Source organism: Pseudophryne corroboree, chromosome 6 (assembly GCF_028390025.1).
Source record: "Pseudophryne corroboree isolate aPseCor3 chromosome 6, aPseCor3.hap2, whole genome shotgun sequence".
Taxonomy (NCBI): Eukaryota; Metazoa; Chordata; class Amphibia; order Anura; family Myobatrachidae; genus Pseudophryne; species Pseudophryne corroboree.
The window spans coordinates 719,985,860-720,009,291 of NC_086449.1; the positions used below are offsets into that span (position 1 = coordinate 719,985,860).

At 45.8% G+C, this 23,432-nt stretch overlaps 1 protein-coding gene across 4 annotated transcripts in view; it reads left to right on the forward strand.

Annotated features, from left to right (window-relative positions):
- CYFIP2 (cytoplasmic FMR1 interacting protein 2) overlaps positions 1 to 23,432 on the forward strand; it is a 147,457-nt gene that overhangs the window by 48,546 nt on the left and 75,479 nt on the right. For all 4 annotated transcript variants that reach the window (XM_063928384.1, XM_063928387.1, XM_063928386.1 and 1 more), the window contains 3 exons: positions 14,074 to 14,241; positions 20,411 to 20,500; positions 22,558 to 22,635. In XM_063928384.1, the coding sequence (XP_063784454.1) occupies positions 14,125 to 14,241; positions 20,411 to 20,500; positions 22,558 to 22,635 (285 nt within the window). In that variant the 5' untranslated portion in view covers positions 14,074 to 14,124. The remainder of the gene's footprint in view (positions 1 to 14,073; positions 14,242 to 20,410; positions 20,501 to 22,557; positions 22,636 to 23,432) is intronic.

Sequence of the window (23,432 nt, forward strand, 5' to 3'; positions counted from 1 at the left end):
TGTTATCCTGAATGCCCTGCAAGAGTCTCCATTTGAACCTCTTGAATCAGTGGACCTTAAATGGATCATGGTCCTGTTCCTACTGGCTATTGCCTCTGCTAGGAGGGTGTCAGACCTAGGCGCTCTGTCCTGTCGTCCACCCTTTATGATATTTCATCGTGACCAAGCGGTTCTTAGATCTCGCCCTGGTTATTTGCCTAAGGTGGTGTCATCTTTCCACCTTAACCAAGAGATTGTGGTTCCGGCCTTTATCTCTTCTGATTTGTCCTCCAAAGAGCGGTTTTTGGATGTGGTAAGGGCTCTCCATATTTATGTGGAGAGGACTGCATCTATCAGGATGTCAGATACCCTTTTTGTACTTTTTGGTTTTCACAAACGTGGCTGGCCTGCGAATAAGCAAACCTTGGCCAGATGGATTAGAATTGTGATTGCACAAGCCTATGCGCAGGCTGGACTTCCAGTTCCTGCTGCTATCAAAGCCCATTCTACTCGGTCTGTTGGAACTACTTGGGCGGCCCGCCGAGGCACGTCCGCTGAACAATTGTGCAGGGCGGCTATGTGGTCCTCAGTGAGCACGTTCATTAGGTTCTGTGCCTTCGATACTTCCTCCTCCCAGGATGCTTCTTTTGGATGCCGGGTTCTCATACCTGCTACGGCGCGTCCCCTCCCATGAGGAACTGCTTTAGGACATCCCCGATGTTTTCCTGTGGAAACCAATGTACCCGCTGCAGAAAAGGAGATTTATGGTAGACTTACCATGGTTAAATCTCTTTCTGCAAGGTACATTGTTTCCACAGGGCGCCCACCCTGACGCACCTAGCTTCTATGGGTTTGTATGGCATTAGCCGCTAGTCCCTTCTCCTGTCGTGAGAACGTGGTTCTATGTGACATCTACCTTCTCTTTTACCTTCTCCTGCATTGGACTGGTTAACGAAACTGAGCTCAGAGTGCCTGGAGGCGGGGTTATAGAGGAGGCCCCAATGCATCCTGGGACAGTCTAAAGCTTTAGCAAGATCCATCTCTACACCCCGATGTTTACCTGTGGAACCAGTGTAACTCGCAGAAAGAGATTTAACCATGGTAAGTCTACCATAAATCTCCTTTTTCATTGAATTTGTGTAATAAAACAAAAAATATTTTTAAAAAGAAAAACTGTCATATATTGTGATTTATTGCTGCGCTAGAGTAAAACTGTTTATTCATATAAGATCTGAGTCAAGCATGACCAGAACACCAAGTTTCAGTGCAGTGCAGTAAGCTGGAATTACAACTGCACTAAGTGAGTTTAGAAATTCCACACATACCGTACAGTCATTTTGGACGGGTTGGTATCGGGTGACCGACAGTTGGGAGACCGCCAATCACCATACCGACATCGGGATCCGTCTGTCAGATGGCCAGCGGAGGGAGTGGGGGGGGGGGGGGGAGTGCAACGAAGCCCCTTGTGGGCTCACTGTGCTTGCAATGCAGCGGGCTCGCCACAAGTTCTATTCCCACTCTATGGGTGTCATAGGAATAGTTCCTGCTGGTCGGCGGGCTAGTCAGTGTTCGGGATGCCGGCGCCGGGTGTGACACTATAGAAGCTTCAGGTGTGCCACCGTAGAAGCAGAACCAGGCCCGTCAGTGTCTTGCCGCTACTGAGGCCCTGGAACGATCAATACTGGTGGGTTTAGTGGTTGCAGAGCCAGTTCTAATTTTGGGCCCCAGGCAGTATTGGGCACTTCTGGCTTTCTCAGATGTGGCTCGGGCGTTACCTATGGAGAAGCTGAGACATGATATCCTAGGACACGCAACTGCACCATGCATCACCATTATATATGAGTAAAAAAAAAATGGTGTGCCTTGGCAATATTTAAATCTTGTTCAGTGTGCTGCGAGTTGTAAAAGGTTGAAAATCTCTAATAGAGCCTTATAAGGTTTATTCAGCCCTTTCCCAACAAGTAAAACCTAAAACACTAAGGGCCGGATTGAATTAGCTGCGGTTAATTACCCGCAATCAGGCCCTCATTCCGAGTTGTTTGCTCGCTAGCTCGCTAGCTGCTTTTAGCAGCCGTGCAAAGGCTAAGCCGTCGCCCTCCGGGAGTGTATTTTAGCTTAGCAGAAGTGCGAACGAAAGGATCGCAGAGCGGCTACAAAATAATTTTGTGCAGATTCAGAGTAGCTCCAGACCTACTCCTAGCTTGCGATCACTTCAGACTATTCAGTTCCTGTTTTGATGTCACGAACACGCCCCCCCCCCCCCCAAAAAAAAACAAAAACGGTCAGTTACCTCCCAGAAACACCCACTTCCTGTCAATCACTCTGCGGCCAGCAGTGCGACTGAAAAGAGACGCTAGACCTTGTGTGCAACTGCATCGGCTTTTGTGAAAGTACTTTCCGCGTGCGCATTGCGCCCCATACGCATGCGCAGAAGTGCAGATTTTTTGCCTGATCGGTGCACTGTGAACGAAAGCAGCTAGCGATCAACTCGGAATGATCCCCTCAGTCCGCAGGCACTTAGCACAGATTTTTTTGTCGAGCCTGAGGAAAGTCATGCAGAAATCCCAGCTAAATGCCCTGATTGCGGGAGCCGTCAACATGCTAACCCATAGCTCTGAGAAGTAATCCGGTATTCTATGGGTTTTGCACATTAGCAGATAATTTACAGCGCAAGGAAGAAGGGCTGTAACTGAATAGCTCCGGGTTTTACAGCTTGAAGCTACCACCCTACGCGGTAAATTATAGCATCTAATTGAATCCAGCCCATAATGTTCATGGACATAGGCACAAATATACATTGCGTTTTGCCTGCACCAAGTTTGTTATGCTGTGAGCAGTGCTATCATCCATTCATATGTGTATAGATTGGGATGCGGTCATGTGACACCGATCGGGATCCCAGCAGTCGCCATGCTAACGCTGGGATCCCGAACGATCAAAAATGCTGGCAAATAGAATGCCGACCCACAGGGACTATTCCCACTTGTGGGTGTCCACAGGGGTTTTGTTGCGCTTGCTCCCCTTTCCCGTCTGCATTCTGCTGCTGGGATCCCGGGGTCGGTATGGTGACTGCCGGGATCCCCAGCCCCAACTATAGGTTTCCTTGAACTGCTCATGTGCACTTACAGTGTATTATTAACACTGGCTATAACCCACACTATTTGCCACAGCACTCTTTATGATTTTCTGATACTTACCTACATGAGATTTCCTATGGCAAGATGCCACATATATTTATTATTATTATTATATTATTATTATTATTATTATTATTGATGCCGTAAAATAGAAGTTTTGTATTATTCCGTCATCTGATTATTTGATTTTAAATAGGGAAATGTGTCAAAACTTCCGAAGTGGACAAGTTTTGGTATTGCCTATGGCAGCCAATCCGATACTTGCTAGCATTTTATGGCATGTCCTAGATAAATGATGGCATGAATATGATTGGTTGCTATGGTTGGTTGCATTTCCACTTGTCCTCTTTAGAAGGTAAGTTAAAGTAATCTTACCTAAAACGTGGTGGGATGTAATGTTCTACAAGAGGAAACTAGCATGACTTTCTGCCACTTCTCCCAAAAAATGATCTACATTAGTCACACTTTACAAGACTGTTATACCCATCTCACCCAAATCATCCATGGCTCCTTTTCAACCTTCTATACGACCTCTTGAATTTTCAGATTTATGTATTTATTCATAGAAGGTTTACCAATATGATCACAAAACGATCATTGATCTGAAGGCCACTATGTTATTCTGGATGGAACTTTGCTGGATAGTTCTGGTGTGGTTTGGTGTTCTGCTTCAGTGAACTCTCCTGTACCATTTAGTGTTGCCTGACTAGGTACTTGGGCCTAGAATAATTCTATGGGTGGTGGGACTACTTACATTTTTTATTTTATCTTTTTTTAATTATTGAATATTCACAGAATAGACCAAACATATCTCAACACAGGTACTGAACCTGGCTTATTGGACAGTTAGAAAATGTAACTCTAATACAGTTCTCCAATTAGCAGAAAACCATATAATAGAAGTGTTAAACAGTGTACACCCAGGGCGGTGCCCAGTGCGAGAACAAACCGTGGAAACAAAACATAAAAATAACTTTAAATAAAACACAGAATAAAATGTAACAACCGCCCCCTCCCCTCCCCACAGCATATATAAACAAAAAAGTAGAGTTATATAAAATGTAAGAATAAATAAATACATTATAGTGAGTGTAGGCATAACGATTGACAGGGAAGGGGGGAATATAGTTTTAGAACCAACAAAACTTTATTTAAAAAAATAATTTCTGCACTCCCAGAATCAGTGTTGGAGTGTAGTGTAAAGGTGGGTACACACTTATCGATAGAATAGACAACGTTGCTCATTCTGACCCTTCCTGAGTGATGTTGTTTACTATATCGCCCAGTGTGTTTGCCACTGCCGCCGAGCGATGAGCGGCCCCAAGGGTGATTAAAAGCCCTCGATGTCGGGCGTGCATGCAGCTCAATTTGGACTCATCGTCCAAAAGTGCATGCTTTGGCCGGCTGTGCAATACATATATATATATATATATATATATATATATATATAGGTGGTCATTCCGAGTTGTTCGTTCGCTGCCGTTTTTAGCAGAATAGCGATCAGGCTAAAAATGGGCGATTATGCGCATGCGTATGGGCCGCAGGGTGCACGCGCTAAGTATTTTCACATAAAACGATGCAGTTTTACACAGGGCTGAGCGACGCTTTTCAGTCGCTCTGCTGATCGGTGAGTGATTGACAGGAAGTGGGTGTTTCTGGGTGGTAACTGAGCATTTTCCGGGAGTGTGCTAAAAAACGCAGGCGTGTCAGGCTAAAACGCAGGAGTGGCTGGGAAAACGGGGGAGTGGCTGGCCGAACGCAGATCGTGTTTGTGACGTCAAAGCAGGAACTAAACGGACTGAGGTGATCACAATCTGTGAGTAGGTCTGCAGCTACTCAGAAACTGCAGGGAATTTTTTAGTAGCAGTTCTGCTAATCTTTCGTTCGCTATTCTGCTAAACCAGGGATGGGGAACCTTTGGCCCTCCAGCTGATGTTGAACTACACATCCCAGCATGCACTGTTACAGTTTTAGCATGGCCAAATAGCAAAACTGTTGCAGAGCATGCTGGTATGTGTAGTTTAGCAACAGCTGGACGGCCAAAGGTTCCCCATCCCTGTGCTAAGCTAAGATGCACTCCCAGAGGGCGGCGGCCTAGCGTGTGCAATGCTGCTAAAAGCAGCTAGCGAGCGAACAACTCGGAATGAGGGCCATATATATATATATATATATATATATATATATAATAGTGTCACTCACTGAGCACATCACCTAGTGAGTACCCACCTTTACAGTGCTTACAATTCAGACATGCCCCAGATAAAATGCATTTTCTCTGTGAGGAAGACATCCGGATATCTGTGCCCCTATCTGTGTATTGTATAATCATATACACTGATGTGATACTTAATTACCAATACACAACCCTATTTCACATGTGTGAGTCACTAGGGCCAGCAGTAAGCAATGTCACCATCGTTCAGCTTTTCAGAGATGAATAAGCAGTTTGCTTTGCCTATGAGTACAGTATGGCAGGGCAGTATTACACAATCTGTTAGGTGCTGCTGGACTAGTCTCTGACTTGTCCGCAGAATGCCTTTTGTTAAATATTGAGAAGACGTAAAACCACCTACTTATTGCTAAAATGTAAAGAATATGCCCAACCTTTATTAATGCCCTTATACACATAATGGGGGTAATTCCAAGTTGATCGCAGCAGGAAATTTTTTAGCAGTTGGGCAAAACCATGTGCACTGCAGGGGAGGCAGATATAACATGTGCAGAGAGAGTTAGATTTGGGTGTGGTGAGTTCAATCTGCAATCTAAATTGCAGTGTAAAAATAAAGCAGCCAGTATTTACCCTGCACAGAAACAAAATAACCCACCCAAATCTAACTCTCTCTGCAAATGTTATATCTGCCCCCCCCCCCCCCCCCGCAGTGCACATGGTTTTGCCCAACTGTTAAAAAATTTCCTGCTGCGATCAACTTGGAATTACCCCCAATGTCCCTTACATATATGCCGCACATTATTAATGTATTTCTACACAACACAAATAATGCCCCTTACACATATGCCGAACATTATTGCACAACCAACCCACCCGCATGCAGCACTCATACGGCAGCTAACACTGTGACCTCTGCCTCTGCTTGGATACAAATGTGTCCTCATATATCTTGCCTCAATACACCATGCAGCAGGAGATGCCTGGCGTGAGTCAGATGGCAGCTCTGCTAACGTCTGGCACCTTTTTTTGCCGAAAATGCATCTTATTTGCATTACTATGCGAGTAGGACACACAAGCAGCTAATTAAAATGATATGTGGCATGCCTATATTCTGTGTGTGACTGTGGCTGTATGTGCATATGGAATGCTACATTACAGTGATTTCCAGGACTGTAGCATAGCATTTCGTATGCAGATACAGCCGAAGTCACACACAGGATATATGCATGCCGCATATCATTTTAATCAGCAGAAGCTGCTTTTGCCCCATGGCATGTCAAATGCCCATGGCACTTGCCTAGTTGCCTATGCCTAGGGCCAGCTCTGGGCCTGGGGGTAGGGGTTAGGCACCAGTGGGAGGGTTAGGGTTTGGCTGTGGGGGTAGGGAAGGTTAGGGTAAGGCTGAGGGAGGGAATGGTTAGGGTTAGGCTGCGGGAAGGGGAGGTTAGGGTAAGGTTGCGGGAGGGAATGGTTAGGTTTAGGCTGTGGGGGAGGTTAGGGTTAGGCTGTGGGAGGGGGAGGTTAGGGTTAGGCTGCGGGAGGGGTGGGTTTAGATGTAGGATTATGGGGGTCATTCCGAGTTGATCGCTAGCTATTTTTTGCAGCGCTGCGAACAGATAGTCGACGCCTATAGGGGAGTTTATGTTTGCTTTGCAAGTGTGCGATCGCATGTGCAGCCGAGCGGTACAAAAAAGTTTTGTGCAGTTTCTGAGTAGCTCAGAACTTACTCAGCCGCTGCGATAACTTCAGCCTGTTCTTGCCCGGAATTGACGTCAGACACCCGCCCTGCAAACGCTTGGACACTCCTGCGTTTTTCCAACCACTCCCTGAAAATGGTCAGTTGACACCCATATACGCCCTCTTCCTGTTAATCTCCTTGCGATCGGCTGTGCAAATGGATTCTTCATACAATCCATCACTCAGCAACGATCTGCTTTTTATCCGTACGAAGCGCCTGCAATGGTGCATACTCTGACCTGATCGCGGCGCAGCGTAGAATCCTACCGTGCAATCAGGCCGGAATGACCCCCCTGTGCCAGGAGTGGGCTAAAAATACTTACCGCTTACTGTCGGGATTCTGACCGCCAGGTTCTCGATGTCTGTATTCTGACTGTCGAGATCCCAGCTACTGGGATTTCGTACCCAACCCAGTTGCGCGCAAATATAAAAATTTCGCACCTCAAATGAATCTGTGTAATATACCAAAGTAGTTTCATTGCTTCTAGTTTTATTTATGTTAATAAGATGCATATTTTGGGCAAGAAAGGTGCTCAATGTGGCCAAGTCGCCCAGGACCTGGTGCGACGAGAGGAGTGCGTGTGTTAGATGCGTGTGCTTCCAAATATTCAACAAATGCTCTATTCTTAATCATCATTGGGGTGTAATTTATCAGTTAAAGAGAACAGGAGAAAAATATGAAAGGTTGTTGTGGACTGTACGGTCTAGTTTACGTAGGGTGAGAGCGTCTGTATATCCAGGTTTACATTGTATACAGAAAAAGAGCCAAATAAGTTATCATTCAGAGAACGGCGGGGATTGATTCATCTGGGCAAGAGACCATCAATGTCACCTGCACACAGAGGGGTTCCAATGTATAGGTTGACAGTCAATAGGTCGACCCCATATGGTTCACATGCGTCAGGTCGACAAGGTCAGATGGCCGACATGGTCAAAAGGTCGACAGGTAAAATGTATGCAGTGCTTAAGGTCGACATGGTCAAAAGGTAAAGGTTTATGTGACACACAAATGGTTAACACAGGTTCTTGGGGGTGTTTAATGTTTTTTCAACATATACTTGATTTACTATCCACTTGGACTACGTTTGGGAATAGTAACCGGTGGCGTGCGCAGTGGTAAACCTTGCCCGAGGTGTGGCAAGCAGATACAGTACGTTGGCACTATTTATGGTCACATATGATGAAACATACAAAGTGACACCCAAAAACTCCCCCAAAAAACTTGTGTTGACCTCTTTTCTGTTGACCACTTCATGTCGACCTTTGACCCTGTCAACCTTTTGTACCTGACGATCTTATCCACTGTCGACCTTTTGATCCTGTCGACCTAATGTATATTAACCATATGGGGTTGACCTAATGGGCGGGGTGTAATGATGTCCGAGTTCGGCGGCTGTGTGGGATGCCGGCTGAACTCAGACTTTTATTAAAGTGGCAATCATGTACAAGGCTAAGTCATCCCTTGTACATGTTTGCCCCTTTTAAAAAAAGTCAGAGTTTAGCTGGCATCCTGCACAGCCGCCGGCCAAGGACATTGGGCCTAATTCTGAGTTGATCGCAGCAGCAAATTTGTTAGCAGTTGGACAAAACCATGTGCACTGCAGGGGGTGCAGATATAACATGTGCAGAGAGAGTTAAGGGGGGTACTCACGGAGCGAGATTCTAAGCAATCTGACTAGATTGCTTAGAATTTAAGTATTATCGCTCCGTGTGTACCCCCTACAGCGATAGCGATGTGCAGCCCCGCACATCGCTATCGCTGGTGCTAGATTGGCCAATCTAGCGGGTCGCAGGCCAATCTAGCGGGTCGCTCACTTCACCCGCTGGGTGAAATGAGCGGCCCCCCTGTCTCCCCCCGCACGCTCAGCACAGATCGCGCTGTGCTGAGTGGCGGGAGAGATGTGTGCTGAGCGGTTCACTCAGCACACATCTCTCCCACATCGGCCCATCTATATGGGCCTTAAGATTTGGGTGGGGTGTGTTCAAACTGAAATCTAAATTGCTGTGTAAAAATAAAGCAGCCATTATTTACCCTGCACAGAAACAAAATAACCCACCCAAATCTAACTCTCTCTACACATGTTATATCTGCGCCCCCCCCCCCCCTGCAGTGCACATGGTTTTGCCCAATTGCTAACAAACTTGCTGCTGCGATCAATTCAGAATTACCCCCATCATTACATCCCACCCAATGTCTATCTAGAAAGTGTAGATCTTCTATACCTCACCATAGTGATGCCACAATTCATGGTGATCGCTCAACCAATCCCGTGCTTCGCAGTTTTGTGGGTCCCTGATGACACCAATCACAGCACCACTCCCATGCACATGTTCCTGCCATGCAGTATCTGCCATTTGTATTTTGTCGGGAACTATGGAGGTATGGCAGTCCCCTTATTTTACTGGCACAGTATTTGTTCTGTTCATCAGTGATTTACAGTACGTATATGCTGACACTACATACCTGTTATACTAATGTCATTATACCAGCACATTGGCCCTCATTCCGAGTTGTTCGCTCGCTAGCTGATTTTAGCAGCATTGCACACGCTAGGCCGCCGCCCTCTGGGAGTGTATCTTAGCTTAGCAGAATTGCGAACGAAAGATTAGCAGAATTGCGAATAAATAATTCTTAGCAGTTTCTGAGTAGCTCAAGACTTACTCCTACACTGCGATCAGCTCAGCCCGTTTCGTTCCTGGTTTGACGTCACAAACACGCCCTGCGTTCGGCCAGCCACTACCCCCTTTCTCCAGACACTCCCGCATTTTATCTTGGCACGCCTGCGTTTTTCCGCACACTCCCAGAAATGGGTCACTTTCCGCCCAGAAACACCCACTTCCTGTCAATCACACTGCGATCACTTCAACGATGAAAATTCTTCGTTCGGACGTGAGTAAATCTACTAAGTTTTGTGCTAAAATACTTAGCGCATGCGCGCTGCGTACCATGCTCATGCGCATTTTTGCCTTAATCGCTCCGTTGCGAAAATCGGCAACGAGCGAACAACTCGGAATGACCCCCATTATCAATAAAGCTATTTTTAAATTACCATAATAAAATAAAAAGTAATGCAAGACAGTCTCTATGTATTTGGATGCAGTCTCTATGTATTTGGGTGAGTTCATCTTTGCATGGTGCACTCTGTCATATGTGAGACGAGTGTGGAAATGTCTGTGTGTACTGTATGTGTTTGTGCATGGCTGCAGGGTACGCTGCAATACATATATTTATTTTAGACACAGTGGCAGTTTTTACAAGAGCTTTCTGTTTTCGTTTGTTGATTTGAACACAGAGCTCTAGACGTGGCTGGTTATTTTATCTTGTTCCGCTGTATAAGCACATGATTAGCACTTATTACTATTGCACATACTAGTGGAATTAATAGGATTTTATCTGCAACATCAAATCTGTCTCATGAGTTCAAGGTGTGAACTAGGACTGTTAAATAAATAGAAATATTAACTGTAGTTAACTATGTAGGGTTGGAAGTAGGGATGGCCATCGACCATCGATGATTTATGATCACTGATGGTTTACGGCCGATGTCTAATAGTTTTGCCATCGATGGGAGAGAACCAGATTGTTTCTCTCCATCGATGGCTTAGCCTAAACGAATAGTTTTTTTTTTTAAAGATGCTGGGGCACGAAACATAGCTCCGCCCCCAGCCCCTGTGGAGCCCCGCACCCAGTCTGTGATTGGCCCACGTTTCATTCACAGACATAACAGGGATGGCCATCTATGAGTGAAACCATCAATGGTCTCCCATAGCATAGTTAGTGACCATCGATGGCCACAACTAGGGAGGACCATCGGTGTGTTCGCCATCGATGGTTGCTAAACAGTAGCTTTGAAATGCAGTAAAATTAAAATGTGCAATCACCCAATCATTGATAGAACAAAGCAAGCGAAGGCAACTGTTGGATATTTTGTAACTTATTGTGGCTATCTGTTATGTAATTCTCTGTTTTATCCGTGTAGTATATTGTGCACATACTATATGTTGTGCTGAACAATGTGAGAAGTGATTACAGTGTACTGCTCTTGATTAAAGTGTACCAATTCCCGAACTCCCACTGGTGACAGACAGTTTATAAGCTGTAACTATGAGAATGCAGCCTTAACTACTAACTAGCGACACTGAGGCATAACACACGCAGCTGAATATGCAGGTTAGCAGCCTTACAGGTAAGAACTGCTGTGCACAGGGTGGGGGACTCAGGGCCTACTTCAGACCTGTGATTTTGCAGGGGTCTGCGATCAGATAGACGCCGCCCATAGAGAGTAAAACCCCGCCCCATGCAAGTGTGTGAATGCATGCGTATGCCATGCAAAAACTTTGTCCGCAGATGCCAGACAGCAGACATCTGCAAATCCGTTCGCATCTCACTCACCACCAAATGGTTTTTCCATTCTGTGCAGTCTGTGCGTAGCCCAGGACTTACTCCTACAGCGCGATACAAACAGGCTGATCGGGGCCGGAGCTAATGTCACACACCTGCCCTGAAAACACTTGGGAACGCTGCGTTTTTCCTGCCACTCCCTGAAAACGGCCAGTAACCACCCACAAATGCCCGCTTCTTGGCCCTCATTCCGAGTCGTTCGCTCTGTATTTTTCATCGCATCGCAGTGAAATTCCGCTTAGTGCGCATGCGCAATATTCGCACTGCGACTGCGCCAAGTATCTTTGCTATGAAGATAGTATTTTTACTCACGGCTTTTTCATCGCTCCGGCGATCGTAATGTGATTGACAGGAAATGGGTGTTACTGGGCGGAAACACGGCGTTTTATGGGCGTGTGGCTGAAAACGCTACCGTTTCCGGAAAAAACGCAGGAGTGGCCGGAGAAACGGGGGAGTGGTTGGGCGAACGCTGGGTGTGTTTGTGACGTCAAACCAGGAACGACAAGCACTGAACTGATCGCACAGGCAGAGTAAGTGTGGAGCTACTCTAAAACTGCTAAGTAGTTTGTGATCGCAATATTGCGAATACATCGGTCGCAATTTTAAGATGCTAAGATACACTCCCAGTAGGCGGCGGCTTAGCGTGTGTAACTCTGCTAAATTCGCCTTGCGACCGATCAACTCGGAATGAGGGCCCTTGTCAATCAGTCTGCGTTCGCCTAGCAATCAAAGAAGATGCAGGATTTTTTTCTCAGTTTGGTCTCACGCTTGCGCATTACGATCCGTACGCATGTGCAGTCATTTGATAATCAGTTTTACACAACAGTGTTCAGGTCTGAATTAGGCCCTCAGTGCTATACTGTTAAAATAACTGACTTTGCAGGCTTTGCTATTTGAGCTTTTTGTCTTATATCAAGACAATTACTGGTAATTTTGATAAACTATTCTGTGTGGCTGTTCAACACTAGGATGCCAGGGCTAGACTGTACAATTAATTTTACCCTCATGCCCATAAATTAAATGATCATGTTTGGGGTTGACTTACAGACAGATGTACTGTATAGAAAGCAGTATACACATGTAAAAACGTTTTGTATAGAAATGGCAATTCTAGTTTACAATTACATTTTAACCGAGGGTATTCTCACAATACATTCATCTGCTGGCTGCAACCAAAACTGAGCTTGAAAAAAAAGCCTCACCCTTCCTTTTTCACTACTAGTCTTTTGTTCCGCATTTGGCCAGGTGCAGTTGGTTGGTGTAAATATGTCATGTAAAACTGACTGATCCGCGTAACATACAGTAGTAACAATCTACATTGCTTCATATATCATTATCATGTGTCAACCGGTGAACACTGCGATACAACAATATTCAACATCAAGCCTTCAGTAAGTAATTGAAAAGCTTTGGAGTGCCATGGTTAATTGATATTTTAAAGGAAGTCATTCTCAGACCTGCATGAGGAACTGTAATGTTTTCTTTCTGTATTTCCTGTGTATAGCATGTACATGCGTCCTGTAAAGTTACGTGAGATTAGTCACCAACCTAACCTGTATTGCAGTTACAATTTCCGATCACGTTACACTGGAAAGTCTGAAAACCTTATTTGTACAATCTTTCTTCAACAATTATTATGTGTGTACTCTCTGTAGGGTCAGGTTATCACTCATTAACCCGTGTTTATACGCTGAAGGTAAGTATTATATGTAAACACAAACATTTTTGAAAAACCAATACCCCATATAAATTCCTTTAAAAAAAAATAAAAAATTCTTTAGTATACTCTGTCCACACTGCTGCAAAAACCCGGGTTATTGGCAGGTAAATCTGGGTGGCGCTTCAGCGTGAAAGGGTCCCTGAAAATGAACTGTGTCCAGTGACCGGGTTGGACATGGGAAGGAACCGGGTTAGGGGGCAGTGTGAACAAGTAACACGGGTCATGAGACCCGGTCCCGTTAACACCCTATGGATAGCCTGCTCACCGGTGCTTGGAGATGATGTCATCTCCAAACGCCGGCAGAGGAGAATCCCCGGCAATAACCCAGGTCCAGCCTCCGATGTGAACAGTTTTCAAGCCACTGTGACACTGCTTGAAACCCGTATTAAGCGACCCCGGTCTGGACCCAGGATTTTGTTGTGAGCGGAGTATTAGAGAGCTCACAAAAGTAGACAAAAACATAGATCCAATGAGCAATACAAGTGAGCAATCGTTTCACGTAGGATGAATGCAAACATACTGCAAACAATGCAGGTAAGTTGAACGGAAAATAGTACATAAGTAGGGGGTTGGGGGAAGGGTAGGTGTACAAGGGGGAGTAGGACTACAGGAAAAGTACCATAAAGAACACCAGATGTTGGACAGAAAAGATACATATAGGCGCTTCACATATAAGTAGACCCCACTGTCATTATACATCGCAAGGACTGACAGGACTTCAGGAAGAGATGAGGATTATGTATCAGCGACATAAACAATGGTTCTGTACATGTAGATATTAGCTGGCCTGGTAGATGTCAGTACAGTGGTGCCGCGGGACTATTTGTCATCTCTGCTGTTGTGAATGTTAGACGAATTTCATGATAAAGTGAAACATTTTCACAGTGCATTGGATTGTTTATACTGTATACATTTCTTTCTCAAATAGATAACTTTGTCATAAACTCCCTGGAGACTGGTGCTACCGGATTTACTCACCATGACCACCCACGTGACGCTGGAAGATGCGTTATCTAACGTGGACCTACTGGAGGAGCTGCCCCTCCCTGATCAGCAGCCATGCATTGAGCCTCCGCCGTCCTCCATAATGTACCAGGTAGATTCTTGTTGTTTGTTGATGGAACAATCACAGGCTTACATATCCAAAATCATAAGGTATTCTGCTCTCACCATACTACATAAAGGTGTAAGAAACTAAATATTTACATATAAAAGAATAGAGTAATTGTAAATTTCTCTATCGTCCTAGTGGATGCTGGGGTTCCTGAAAGGACCATGGGGAATAGCGGCTCCGCAGGAGACAGGGCACAAAAAAGTAAAGCTTTAGGATCAGGTGGTGTGCACTGGCTCCTCCCCCTATGACCCTCCTCCAAGCCAGTTAGATTTTTGTGCCCGGCCGAGAAGGGTGCAATCTAGGTGGCTCTCCTAAAGAGCTGCTTAGGAAAGTTTAGCTTAGGTTTTTTATTTTACAGTGAGTCCTGCTGGCAACAGGATCACTGCAACGAGGGACTTAGGGGAGAAGAAGTGAACTCACCTGCGTGCAGGATGGATTGGCTTCTTGGCTACTGGACATCAGCTCCAGAGGGACGATCACAGGTACAGCCTGGATGGTCACCGGAGCCTTGCCGCCGGCCCCCTTGCAGATGCTGAAGTAAGAAGAGGTCCAGAATCGGCGGCAGAAGACTCCTCAGTCTTCTAAAGGTAGCGCACAGCACTGCAGCTGTGCGCCATTTTCCTCTCAGCACACTTCACACGGCAGTCACTGAGGGTGCAGGGCGCTGGGAGGGGGGCGCCCTGGGAGGCAAATGAATACCTATTTTGGCTAAAAATACCTCACATATAGCCTCCGGAGGCTATATGGAGATATTTAACCCCTGCCAGAATCCGTTAAGAGCGGGAGACGAGGCCGCCGAAAAAGGGGCGGGGCCTATCTCCTCAGCACACAGCGCCATTTTCCCTCACAGAAAGGCTGGAGGGAAGGCTCCCAGGCTCTCCCCTGCACTGCACTACAGAAACAGGGTTAAAACAGAGAGGGGGGGCACTAATTTGGCGATATGCTTATATATATATTAAGAAAAACACTTATATAAGGTTGTCCCTATATAATTATAGCGTTTTTGGTGTGTGCTGGCAAACTCTCCCTCTGTCTCTCCAAAGGGCTAGTGGGTCCTGTCCTCTATCATGCTGTGTGTCGGTACGTGTGTGTCGACAGGTAGGAGGACGATGTTGGTGAGGAGGCGGAGCAATTGCCTGTAATGGTGATGTCACTCTCTAGGGAGTCGACACCGGAATGGATGGCTTATTTAGGAAATTACGTGATAATGTCAACACGCTGCAAGGTCGGTTGACGACATGAGACGGCCGACAAACAATTAGTACGGTCCAGACGTCTCAAAAACACCGTCAAGGGTTTTAAAACGCCCGTTTACTTTAGTCGGTCGACACAGACACAGACAGGGACACTGAATCCAGTGTCGACGGTGAATAAACAAACGTATTCCTTATTAGGGCCACACGTTAAAGGCAATGAAGGAGGTGTTACGTATTTCTGATACTACAAGTACCACAAAAGAGGGTATTATGTGGGATGTGAAAAAACTACCATAGTTTTTCCTGAATCAGATAAATTAAATAAAGTGTGTGATGATGCGTGGGTTCCCCCCGATAGAAAATTATGGGCGGTATACCCTTTCCCGCCAGAAGTTAGGGCGCGTTGGGAAACACCCCTTAAGGTGGATAAGGCGCTCACACGCTTATCAAAACAAGTGGCGGTACCGTCTATAGATAGGGCCGTCCTCAAGGACCAGCTGACAAGGCTGGAAAATATAATAAAAAGTATATACACACATACTGGTGTTATACTGCGGCCAGCGATCGCCTCAGCCTGGATGTGCAGAGCTAGGGTGGCTTGGTCGGATTCCCTGACTAAAAATATTGATACCCTTGACAGGGACAGTATTTTATTGACTATAGAGCATTTCTATATATGCGAGATGCACAGAGGGATATTTGCACTCTGGCATCATGAATAAACGCGATGTCCATAACTGCCAGAAGATGTTATGGACACGACAGTGGTCAGGTGATGCAGATTCCAAACGGCACAGTATGGCCGTATAAAGGAAGAGGACTTGTTTGGGGTCGGTCCATCGGACCTGGTGGTCACGGCAACTGCTGGAAAATCCACCGTTTTTTACCCTAAGTCACATCTCTGCAGAAAAAGACACTGTCTTTTCAGCCTCAGTCCTCTCGTCCCTATAAGATCATATCTGCCCAGGGATAGAGGAAAGGGAAGAAGACTGCAGCAGGCAGCCTATTCCCAGGAACAGAAGCGTTTCACCGCGTCTGACAAGTTCTCAGCATGGCGCTGAGACCGTACAGGACCCCTGGATCCTACAAGTAGTATCCCGGGGGTACAGATGGGAATGTCGAGACGTTTCCCCTTCGCAGGCTCCTGAAGTCTGCTTTACCAAGTCTCCCTCCGACAAGGAGGTAGTATGGGAAAAAATTCACAAGCTGTATTCCCAGCAGGTGACAATTAAATTACCCCTCCTACTACAGAAAAGGGGTATTATTCCACACTATATTGTGGTACTGAAGCCAGAAGGCTAGGTGAGACTTATTCTAAAATTTTTTTTTTTGAACACTTACAAAGGTTCAAATTAAGATGAAGTCACTCAGAGCAGTGATAACGAACCAGGAAGAAGGGGACTATATAGTGTCCCGGGACATCAGGGATGCTTACCTTTATGTCCCAAATTTGCCCTTCTCACTAAGGGTACCTCAGGTTCGTGGTGCAGAACTGTCACTATCAGTTTCAGACGCTGCCGTTTGGATTGTCCACGGCACCCCGGGGTCTTTACCAAGGTAATGGCCGAATTGATGATTCTTCTTCGAAGAAAAGGCGTCTAAATTATCCCTTACTTGGACGATCTCCTGATAGGGGCATAGTCCAGGGAACAGTTGGAGGTCGGAGTAGCACTATCTCGGATACTGCTACAATCAGCACGGGTGGATTCTAAATATTCCAAAATCGCAGCTGATCCCGACGACACGTCTGCTGTGCCTAGGGATGATTCTGGACACAGTCCAGAAAAAGGTGTTTCTCCCGGAAGAGAAAGCCAGGGAGTTATCCGAGCAAGTCAGGAACCTCCTAAAAACAGTGCATCATTGCACAAGGGTCCTGGTAAAAATGGTGGCTTCCTACGAAGCAATTCCATTCGGCAGATTTCACGTAAGAACTTTTCAGTGGGATCTGCTGGACAAATGGTCCGGATCGCATCTTCAGATGCATCAGCGGATAACCCAATATCCAAGGACAAGGGTGTCTCTCCTGTGGTGGTTATAGAGTGCTCATCTTCTAGAGGGCCGCAGATTCGGCATTCAGGATTGGATGCTGGTAACCACGGAGCCCAGCCTGAGAGGCTGGGGAGCAGTCACACAAGGGAAAAATTTCCAGGGAGTGTGATCAAGTATGGAGACTTTTCTCCACATAAATATACTGGAGCTAAGGGTAAATTTATAATGCTCTAAGCTTAGCAAGACCTCTGCTTCAAGGTCAGCCGGTATTGATCCAGTGGGAAAAACATCACGGCAGTCGCCCACGTAAACAGACAGGGCGACACAAGAAGCAGGAGGGCAATGGCAGAAACTGCAAGGACTTTTCGCTGGGCGGAAAATCATGTGATAACACTGTCAGCAGTTTTTCATCCCGGGAATGGAAACTGGGAAGCAGACTTCCTCAGCACGACCTCCACCCGGGAGAGTGGAAACTTCATTGAGAAGTTTTTTCCACATGATTGTAAACCGTTGGGAAATACCAAAGGTGGACATGATGGCGTCCCGTCTGAACAAAAAACGGGACAGGTATTGCGCCAGGTCAAGAGACCCTCAGGCAATAGATGTGGACGTTCTGGTAACACCGTGGGTGTACCAGTCGGTGTATGTGTTCCCTCCTCTGCTTCTCATACCTAAGGTGCTGAGAATTATAAGACGTAGAGGAGTAAGAACTATACTCATGGCTCCGGATTGGCCAAGGAGGACTTGGTACCCGGAACTTCAAGAGATGCTTACAGAGGTCTTATGGCCTCTGCCGCTAAGAAGGGACTTGCTTCAGCAAGTACCATGTCTGTTCCAAGACTTACCGCAGCTGCGTTTGTCGGCATGGAGATGGAAAGCCGGATCCTAAGGGAAAAAAGGCATTCCGGAAGAGGTCATTCCTACCCTGGTCAAAGCCAGAAAGGAGGTGACCGCACAACATTATCACCACGTGTGGCGAAAATATGTTGCGTGGTGTGAGGCCAGGAAGGCCCCACAAAGAAATTTCAACTCGGTCGTTTCCTGCATTTCCTGCAAACAGGAGTGTCTATGGGCCTCAAATTGGGGTCCATTAAGGTTCAAATTCGGCCCTGTAAATTTTCTTCCAGAAAGAATTGGCTTCAGTTCCTGAAGTCCAGAAGTTTGTCAAGGGGGTATTGCATATACAAAACCCTTTTTTTGTGCCTCCAGTGGCACTGTGGGATCTCAACGTAGTTCTGGGATTCCTCAAATCACATTGGTTTAAAACCAGTCAAATATGTGGATTTGAAGCATCTCACATAAAAAGTGACCATGCTCTTGGCCCTGGCCTGGACCAGGCGAGTGTCAAATTGGTGGTTTTTTCTCAAAAAAGCCCATATCTGTTTGTCCATTCGGACAGGGCAGAGCTGCGGACTCGTCCCCAGTTCTCTCCCTAAGGTGGTGTCAGTGTTTCACCTGAACCAGCTTATTGTGGGGCCTTGCACCTACTAGGGACTTGGAGGACTCCAAGTTGCTAGAGGTTGTCAGGGCCCTGAAAATATGTTCCAGGACAGCTGGAGTCAGAAAATCTGACTCGCTGTTTATACTGTATGCACCCAACAAGTTGGGTGCGCCTGCTTCTAAGCAGTCGATTGCTCGTTGGATTTGTAACACAATTCAACTTGCACATTCTGAGGCAGGCCTGCCACAGTCTAAATCGGTTAAGGCCCATTCCACAAGGAAGGTGGGCTCATCTTGGGCGGCTGCCCGAGAGGTCTCGGCATTACAACTCTGCCGAGCAGCTACGTGGTCAGGGGAGAACACGTTTGTAAATTTCTACAAATTTGATATCCTGGCAAAAGAGGACCTGGAGTTCTCTCATTCGGTGCTGCAGAGTCATCCGCACTCTCCCGCCCGTTTGGGAGCTTTGGTATAATCCCCATGGTCCTTTCAGGAACCCCAGCATCCACTAGGACGATAGAGAAAATAAGAATTTACTTACCGATAATTCTATTTCTCGGAGTCCGTAGTGGATGCTGGGCGCCCATCCCAAGTGCGGATTATCTGCAATACTTGTACATAGTTACAAAAATCGGGTTATTATTGTTGTGAGCCATCTTTTCAGAGGCTCCGCTGTTATCATACTGTTAACTGGGTTTAGATCACAAGTTGTACGGTGTGATTGGTGTGGCTGGTATGAGTCTTACCCGGGATTCAAAATTCCTCCCTTATTGTGTACGCTCGTCCGGGCACAGTACCTAACTGGCTTGGAGGAGGGTCATAGGGGGAGGAGCCAGTGCACACCACCTGATCCTAAAGCTTTACTTTTTTGTGCCCTGTCTCCTGCGGAGCCGCTATTCCCCATGGTCCTTTCAGGAACCCCAGCATCCACTACGGACTCCGAGAAATAGAATTATCGGTAAGTAAATTCTTATTATTTGTATTTTCGCCTAGCTAAATGCCTTCTGTGACCCGCATATCTGCTTATTTGTAATAAATACATTTGTAGAGCAGAAATATAGCTGATACATTCATTTCAGCTACATGGTGGATCCTTCATTATCAGCAGCCATAATGATAATCTAGTTTCAATTATTTAATCACTGCAATAACAAAACAATTTTGGAGACCATTAAAGGAACATTATACTGAAGTATATATTACTGTGCAAATAATGTCAGAGACAGCGATACATTTACAGTAGATTAATGTCTGACGTATCTTTATTTGCAAACCCCAGTTATTTCATTATCCACAGAATAAGGCAATTATGCTCCGGTGAGCTTAGAAATTTATCTTGTATTTCATATCTCCTTTTGTAATTTAAGAGTACTGTAAATTACTATTAATATTCAATGACAGCACTAATAGCATTTATTATTTATATACATATATGTTTTTATGTTGCATATATTACTAGATGGATAGGGGAACTATTTCATTTTGGATTTGAATTTCCATTTATCAACTGCACCATGTTCTCACAGGCCAACTTTGATACCAACTTTGAGGATCGGAATGCCTTTGTAACTGGTATAGCCAGGTACATTGAACAAGCTACGGTCCACTCCAGCATGGTGAGTATTTGTGATGCACAGGCTATGTTCTAATATGCAATATTTGTTCAGTATTTCAGAAATTGCATTCTTAACAAAGATTGATCCGGCTTCATATAAATAAGCATATAGGCCCTCATTCCGAGTTGATCGCTAGCTGCCGTTGTTTGCTGCATAGCGATAATGAAAAAAAAAACGGCAAAACTATGCATGCATATGGGCATCTCGCACGGAGATTGACAGGAAGTGGGAGTTTATGGGTGTCAACTGACCGTTTTCTGGGAGTGTTTGGAAAAACGCAGGCGTGTCCATGCGTTTGCAGGGCGGGTATCTGATGTTAATTCCGGGACCTTCGTCGCAGCAATCATGGCACAGAATAAGTAACTACAGCGCTCATCTTGTTTTGCACAAACTGCTTTTGTACCGCTCGGCTGCACAGGCGTTCACACTCTTGCAAAGCGAAAATACACTCCCCCCGTGGGCGGCGACTATGCGTTTGCACGGTTGCTAAAAGTAGCTAGCGAGCTATCAACTCGGAATGAGGGCCATAAAGCAAGAAAACTATTCATGATAATAATATCATGGAAGTATCCTTTACATAGTTGCACCTACACATGGGGGGTCATTCCGACCCAATCGCACGCTGCACTTCTTCGCAGCTGTGCGATTGGTTCTGGAATGTGCGGTGTGCGCATTGCGCACATACGGATGTCCCCAGGCAACGACGGTGACAGCGAAGAAAGCGGCCTCAGCGGCGACCGCAAGAAGATTGACAGCAGGAAAGCGTTCCGGGGCGTCAACTGACCGTTTGAAGCCGTTTTCGGGGAGTGGTAAGAAAAACGCAGGCGTGTCCAGGCGAACGGAGGGCGGATGTCTGACGTCAAAGCCATAACCATCATCGCTAGACCCGTCGCACAGGGTAAGTATGTCCAGTGATGGTCTTGTTTTGTGTGAAACTTTTTTAGCATAGCAGGGCTGCACAAGCGATCGCAGCCCTGCTATTCTAAAATACACTCCCCCATAGGCGGAGATTAGTTGATCGCACCAGCAGCAAAAAGTTGCTTGGTGCGATCAACTCGGAATGAGGGCCCTGGTGAGGGCTATATAGTCCATATTGGTAGAAAACACAGTGCATAACGCACCGTATGTAAACACCTTGCCAGTCGCGGTCCCACGGGATCGGCAGCGCAAGAAAAAACAACTGAGACTTGATATGGTAATTTTCTGGATTCATTGAACATTTACTGTATGCAATTGTGTTCATGGTGTAGCATTAGGGGACACATAACAAACTGCTAGGAGTTCAATTGATTTCTCCCCCTAAAGACTCGGACAAATCTCTGTGTCTTTAGGAGCGGAACAGAGTACATTATTGTCTATGTTATTCACTGTTTAAATAAATTGTATTATTTGTTTGCTAAATTCAGTTTATCCTTTTCCAAGTAATATATTGGTTTTCAGTTGTGTGGCGGATATTGTTGTCAGGATCTGACAGGTGCTGATAACTATTTTCTACGTTGTGAACATTTGATTAATTGACTACTTCATCAGAATGATATCTAAGACTATTCTAATTTGTTTATGGAGGCCAGGTAGCTGGAGAACACTGGGGTGTTCATATTCAAGTGGGTTGGAATTACAACAAGGAGTGTAGACAGAGTTCAAGGGACAGGAAAAGTCATTGAGATGGACAGGCAGTGCTGGTATACAGCTTAATATCTGGAACCATTTACAACATTGCATGTTATCCTCTAAATCATAGGTCTTCATTTGCTGTGGAACTACACATCCCAGCATGCCCTGTCTCAGTTTTAGCATGCCTTAATAACAAAACTGTGATAGGGCATGCTGGGATGTGTAGTTTCACAGCAGCTGGCGGGCCGCAGGTTGAAGACCCATGCAAATACACGTTTTCCTATCATGTCTTAAGATGATGATGTCCAAAAACAGAATTCATTGCCTGTTGTGCACAATATTTTTATTATAATACCTTGAGTAATATGTAGAGAGGTAGGAAATGAAGTGACAGTGTTATCATATGTGTGAGCACCTTACTGACACGCTGGCCAATGTTACAGAATGAGATGCTGGAAGAGGGGCAGGAGTACGCTGTCATGCTGTACACATGGCGGAGCTGTTCCCGAGCCATTCCACAGGTGAGTTCAGGAAAAGTCTCTACTTCTATCGGACTACCCTATAAAGGCCGCACATTCAATATTCTCACTCCTATTATTACTAACAGATTCTTATATTACGCAGCAAATTCCATTGCGCTTTACAACTGGACACAATGATAAAACAAAACTGGTAATAACAAACAGTCATAGAAGTAGGAGGGCCCTGCTCGCAAGCTCACACTCCATATACTATTCACTGCATCATTATCACAGGGGCTGATGCAGAGGTGGATGCTATTCACAAGGGTGGTATAGAAGATCTACAGTGTCTAGTTAGACAGTCAATAGCTCGACCCCCTTATGGTCGACATGCATTAGGTTGACAGGGTCAGCGGTTGATGGGTGAAAGGTAGGCAATGGGTAAGGTCGTCAGGAACAAAATGTCAACATGACATTTGTCAACACAAGTTTTTTGGGTGGAATCTAGTATGTTTCTTCATATGTGATCACCATCAGTTGAAAAGGGATGCAGTCAAAATACCAGCTGTCGGGATCCCGGCGTTCTGGAGGCTGACGCCGGAATACCGACATCAGGTGAAATACTGACACCCAGAATCCCGACCACTGCCGGGTATTCGAACTTGGTTGGTGGGTCCATGCCACCAACCCAGTTGGAATATAACCTGTGGCGAGCAAAGCAAACCACCAGGCCCAAGGCCTGGCAAGCCCACGAGGGGACTCTCTGCTGGGATTCCGACAGATGGGATGTCGCTAATACTAATACTAACACTAACGGTATACTAACAGCCGGCATTCCCTCTGCCGGTAGTACATAT